The sequence below is a fragment of the Oncorhynchus keta genome, chromosome 23 (assembly GCF_023373465.1).
Source record: "Oncorhynchus keta strain PuntledgeMale-10-30-2019 chromosome 23, Oket_V2, whole genome shotgun sequence".
Classification (NCBI taxonomy): Eukaryota; Metazoa; Chordata; class Actinopteri; order Salmoniformes; family Salmonidae; genus Oncorhynchus; species Oncorhynchus keta.
The window spans coordinates 5,030,084-5,036,229 of record NC_068443.1 but is presented as its reverse complement, the minus strand read 5'-3'; the positions used below and the strand labels follow the sequence as shown (position 1 = coordinate 5,036,229).

The 6,146-nt window shown below is 42.5% G+C and overlaps 1 protein-coding gene across 1 annotated transcript in view; it reads right to left on the bottom strand.

The window, feature by feature from the left end:
* LOC118373809 (serine/threonine-protein kinase OSR1-like) overlaps positions 1–5,934 on the bottom strand; it is a 29,639-nt gene extending 23,705 nt beyond the window's left edge. Inside the window, exons 1-7 of the mRNA XM_052476009.1 lie at positions 5,702–5,934; positions 4,447–4,559; positions 3,517–3,625; positions 1,635–1,776; positions 750–805; positions 287–396; positions 98–199 (exon numbers count right to left, since the gene is read on the bottom strand). Of these exons, the coding sequence (XP_052331969.1) occupies positions 98–199; positions 287–396; positions 750–805; positions 1,635–1,776; positions 3,517–3,625; positions 4,447–4,559; positions 5,702–5,771 (702 nt within the window). The 5' untranslated portion in view covers positions 5,772–5,934. The remainder of the gene's footprint in view (positions 1–97; positions 200–286; positions 397–749; positions 806–1,634; positions 1,777–3,516; positions 3,626–4,446; positions 4,560–5,701) is intronic.
* Positions 5,935–6,146: the final 212 nt, after the last annotated feature.

The window sequence follows — 6,146 nt, the reverse complement described above, 5'->3', positions numbered from 1 at the left end:
CTATTTATTTAGCCAGGATAGTCTGCTTAGCAACTGGTTGACAGGAAGTCCGAGGATAAAGATCACACTCCTTCCATATCTCCAAGTAGAAAATCACCTTCATGGGTGGATATTTGTGATATGGTGCAGCTCCTGTAGCCAGCTCTATGGCTGTGATCCCAAAACTCCAGATATCTGCTTTGTAGTCATAACCTCTGACCTGAGGAGACATGAAGGATAATGGTAAGATATCTTAGAGAGAGCCCGAGAGAGACAAAGTGAGAGAAAGAGGATATTCCCCCCCCACCTGCTCCATGACCTCTGGGGCCATCCAACATGGTGTCCCAACAAACGTCTTCCTGACCTTGGTCCTGGTCATGTCTCCTCCAGCCGCTAAGAAGGCACTCACACCAAAGTCTGGGAGAGACAGACAGACGGGGGGTGAGGAGCGGTGAGAGAGAAACTCAGTCCTCGGGACCTCGAGGGGTCCATGTTTTGTTTGTTTACCCTAACACTACACAGCTAATCGAAGCTTGATGATTAGTAGTTGAATCAGCGGTGTAGTGCTAGGGGGAAACTAAACTAAAGCGTGCACCTCTTGGGGTCCAGAGGAACGAGTTCGGGGAAACCCCGGCACAAATTTGATAGGATTTGCAGTGGTAAAAAAAAAAAAAAAAAACACACGCAAAAAAAAAAAAACCATTTAATACTTTAACAGCATAAATCTATAAGAAAAAAAGCAGTTAAGGTTTTAGGACATGTGACTATACCTGCGATTTGCACTGAGCCATCGTCACCGAGAAGAATATTTCCGGCCTTTAGATCCCTGTGAATAGAAGAAAGCAGACAAACCAGTATGTATCTGGAGTAACCTGTAAATGAAACCAAACTACACGCAAATGCCAGGGAATGACAAGTAGTAGCTTAGTGTATATAAAAGGTTTTTTTTCCTAATAGAGGGCTACTGCTACAAACACAGGCATGTCGGTCACACGACCAAAGAGGACTTATTATCCAGTGTGTATGTGGCTTGTTTTAGCTGTGAACAGTTAGCTCTTTTTAATAGCTCACAATAAGTGCCCTGTAGTTTAGTGCTTACTGTTTCAACAACTCAAGCCCCCCCTCCCCCCCTTTTTTACTTATCAGGTCTTAACGGTTGTAAATCAGCCAAACATGCTGAGCAGCGCATATTAGTGAAGAGGAGTCAATATTCTGTGTGTCTGTGGCTCGTTGTTTAGATGTACAACACTGTAGTGCTTCCTGGCGAGAGAAGCTGTGACATAAAACAAAACCTCTTTAACAATGCATAAAGCCCTCTATAAAATATTGATCAATATGGGACAATGTGAAAGCCCACGAAGCCGAACTATGTGGCTTCGCCAGAGTAGATCTTCAAATTTTTTTTTTTTTTAAAAGACCAAAAAAAGGAGTTAGTAGTTTGGTTCATAAATTAATGACAATGAATGAATGAGAGAGTTAAAATAAGGAAGTGTGCCAATTTTTGAATCTGACAACTCCAACATGCACACCTATAATTTGACTGTGGTCAGTGGAAGAAGAAAAACATAAAATGTCAAAATCAATGCTAAAAATTTCAAGTACAAGTTGAATTTAAGTTGAAGGTAAAAAAACAAACAAATAAAATGTGTCCTGACCTGTGGATCTGCCCGTTCTTATGCAGGTACTCCAGTCCTTCTAGAACCTCTTTGAGGATGGTGGCTATGGACGACTCATCCAGAACCCCAGACTTATGTTCCCCACGAGATATGATGTGTTTAATGATGTCCAGTACTGAGCCTGACAGAGTGACAAAAGGACCAGGCTACTATTAGTTAGCTGAAGTATCTCTTGAATAGCTGAAGACCAGGCTACTATTAATTAGCTGAAGTATCTCTTGAATAGCTGAAGACCAGGCTACTATTAGTTAATGGAAGTAGATCTCTTGAATAGCTGAAGACCAGGCTACTATTAATTAGCTGAAGTAGCTCTTGAATAGCTGAAGACCAGGCTACTATTAGTTAATGGAAGTAGATCTCTTGAATAGCTGAAGACCAGGCTACTATTAATTAGCTGAAGTATCTCTTGAATAGCTGAAGACCAGGCTACTATTAGTTAATGGAAGTAGATCTCTTGAATAGCTGAAGACCAGGCTACTATTAATTAGCTGAAGGAGATCTTGAATAGCTGAAGACCAGGCTACTATTAATTAGCTGAAGTATCTCTTGAATAGCTGAAGACCAGGCTACTATTAGTTAGCTGAAGTAGATCTTGAATAGCTGAAGACCAGGCTATTATTAGTTAGCTGAAGTAGATCTTGAATAGCTGAAGACCAGGCTACTTTTAGTTAATGGAAGTAGATCTCTTGAATAGCTGAAGACCAGGCTACTATTAATTAGCTGAAGTATCTCTTGAATAGCTGAAGACCAGGGTACTATTAGTTAGCTGAAGTATCTCTTGAATAGCTGAAGACCAGGCTACTATTAGTTAGCTGAAGTATCTCTTGAATAGCTGAAGACTAGGCTACTATTAGTTAGCTGAAGTATCTTTGAATAGCTGAAGACCAGGCTACTATTAGTTAGCTGAAGTAGATCTTGAATAGCTGAAGACCAGGGTACTATTATTTAGCTGAAGTATCTCTTGAATAGCTGAAGACCAGGCTACTATTAATTAGCTGAAGTATCTCTTGAATAGCTGAAGACCAGGCTACTATTAGTTAATGGAAGTAGATCTTGAATAGCTGAAGACTATTAGTTAACGGAAGTAGATCTTGAATAGCTGAAGACTATTAGTTAACGGAAGTAGATCTTGAATAGCTGAAGACTATTAGTTAACGGAAGTAGATCTTGAATAGCTGAAGACCAGGCTACTATTAATTAGTGACATGTTTTAGTTCGGTGCAGCGATAGAGCGGTGTTTGAACTAGGCCTCTGAACTTTATTACTGCTATGTTTTACCTTGGCTTGTAATGAAATGTCTGTAACAGCTTAGAGTCCTATCCCTCGATCTCTTGACATTGTTAATGCATGCCAGGAGGATGGAGAGTACCGCAGCTGAGCCAAGGCCACAGCTGGAGAGAAGCTGCTGCTCAGGGCCCTGCTTCCTCCAGACAGGGACCTGTAGTGCCTGGTAGTCAGGAAGCTGGGATGGAGATGAACCAAGCTAACCATCCTCCTAGAGAGCTACTAGACGTGCAGGGTTTTGCTTCAGCCCTGTATTAACCGCTGGAGGACTAACAGCTGGGGCTTATAGAGTCTGAAGTGTCTGTTTCGATGTGGGCAGGCGCAGGGGTGGCCAACCAGTTCCTGGAGAGCAGGGTTTTGCTCTAGCCCTGCTCGATGATTTGTTGAATCAGGTGATTACAGTAGGGATGGAGGACAACCATCAACCGCCTCTGTTATAGTAGTGCTAAGCAGACTGCAGCGTTTCCTCTAATCAACGCTTTATGCAAGGCGTGCCGCCACCAAGTAAAGAGCTACATAAGTGGTATTTATGCTCCACTACTTCCTTGCCTGGTACCGTCCCTAAAGCAATACCCACCACCACTGAGGAGTCGCATCACCAGCCACAGCTCATCCTTCACTACGAAAGACGTATAGTAGGACACAATGTTGGGGTGGTGGCACTGGGACATGGCCTGGATCTCTTTCTGCAAGGAGAGAGAGAGAGAGAGAGAGAGAAAGAAACAGAATGAATGAGCTTCAATGGCTCAGCACATTGTACAGTAAAGAGTTTGAGTCTTGACTCCAACAACGCAGTAACATATTTCCATTCTGGACAGGCCAAGTGGAAATTTCTCCATATTGCTTATGCTTAACCAATCCTAGTCAGATTTACACAAGAGTTTAAGGGGTTGATTTGTTGATTGAATATCAGTCTCTAGAGGAAGGCTAAATCTCCACAGCTGTTCTGCTTGTTGTGAACCTGACTGCTCACATGACAGAGCAGGCCCCCCCAATAGGGAAGACTGAGTGAAGAGTGACCTAGGTTGTCACTACCATAGAAATACTTGGACAAACATATTCAAGTCACTGTGCCATGATGGCTGAAGTCAAATCACTGTGCCTTTTTCCGTTCTAGTTATGCTATGTCACTATTGGCATAATCCCCAAGACAAACTTGATTGAGTTGCCAAGACAGGGCAGAGTAGATCCGGGGGCTACTGGCTGTTAAGCAAAAAGGGCTGAAAAATGCTGTGTTGGTGTCTGTCCAGCTGCTGGCCTGAGCTCATCTGATTTACACTGACAGCCTGTGTGTGTGTACGTGCATTTGCGTACGTGCATTTGTGTACGTGGATGTGTGTGTACGTGGATGTGCGTGTGTGTGTGTGTTCCTGCTGCTGTACTCTCATCTTTCACAGGCCCACATTACAGCTAAGCTATACCATAGGCTATGTCAAATGATTAGCTAGTATTGATTAGACAGTATTGATTGCTATAATGTCAATTGTGCTCTCTGTGGTTGGGTTACCAGGAGCTCGTCCATGCTGGTCTGACACTTCTCCAGGTTGATGCGTTTAATGGCCACCCTCTCCTTCCTGGGCTCACAGTAGGCCGCCTGCACCACGGCCGTGGCACCACTCCCTGAAGAGGAAACGAAAGGGGAAGAATTACAATGTAACACATATCCAAGAGGGAAGCCAGTGGCACCACTCCCTGAAGATGAAACAAAGGGGGTAAGAATTACAATGTAACACACATCCAAGAGGGAAGCCAGTGGCACCACTCCCTGAAGAGGAAACGAAAGGGGAAGAATTACAATGTAGCACACATCCAAAAGGGAAGCCAGTGGCACCACTTGCAGGGACAAACCAAGAGTAAGACAAAATAAGATACATTTTTTATTAAAAAGTATGAATTTCAGCAAAACAAAGAAAGACATGCGTGAATGTTAAGGGTTTAAGAAAGTACTTTTTTTTTTAGTATTGAGACAATGATTTGAAATAGTTGGAGGTTCATTCAAAAACCACTAGCCTGCAGATCATTCCTGGAGGAGTTGAGGTACTTGGCAAGATACCAGAAAACTACAACAAAAATGAACTATTCTTCTGTATTTTTACTACAAACAAATATTGCTGGAAAGTTGTTTGACGTGTCTTTTTGCCATTTGTATCAAAAGTGATTAGCTAGTGAGATACAGAGAGTCTTAATAAAAAAAGGACAAAATGTATTAAGTGTGAGGTCTCAAACGTCAACTACTAAACTAGATTATGCATATAACGTTAGCTAGCTACATGTCTTATGCATTGTACAGGAAGAATAACAAACATAACGCGGTCCATATCACAAAAAGAAAAGCCTGAATAATACCAACTCCTTGCTACCACAAAGGTATGAGTGGAGTGACTCATACTAAGCCCCATCATGTCTTCTTTCAGCGAAGGCACCACCCACCTCCATACTTCAACTATGCTGCCCGACTTAGCTAGCTACTGTAGCTAACGACGTTAGCTACTAGGCTAGTGAAACAAGTTAGCATCTGGGGGAGAAAAAAAAAGCTAACAAGGTAGCTAATTAGCTAGCTAGCAACCTATGAACGAAAAGAGAAACAGATGCTTAAGTTACTTATATATAATAGCCTAGTTAGCTGTCAAAAATAAGGTTGGTTAGCTGTAGCTAGGTTTAACGTTAGTTAACCAGCTTTAAGTTAAGGTTAGCTAAATAGCTGCCTTGCGTAAAAGCTAGCTAAGAGGTTAGCACGCTAGCTAACCTAGCGACATACTCACCAATCACCTCGTTGAGTACATAGTCGTCCTTGTTGATGGACCAAGTTTGAGCACTCGAGTCCTCTGCCATGGCTTCGTTGGAGGTTTACGGTGTTATAAGGAATGTGGTGGGGGTTTGGTTTTCTTGAAATATAACGAGATAATTACTCCATTCGGCTCGTGATGTTAGCTACCTCGCCCTGACAGTTCCTGCTGCTGCTGCTACTACTACTGTCAACACAACTTTGACACTTGCGAGGCTCCTCACGTCCTTGCGTGGCAAACATTGGAAGGAAAAAGCCGCCATCTTGAGTGTGGCACTTAAACAATACCTATGTATTTATGTGTATTTAACCTTTATTTAACAAGGCAAGTCAGTTAAGAACAAATCAAATTATTATTTACAATGACGGCCTACCAAAAGGCAAAAGACCTCATGTGGGGACGGGAGCTGGGATAAAAAATA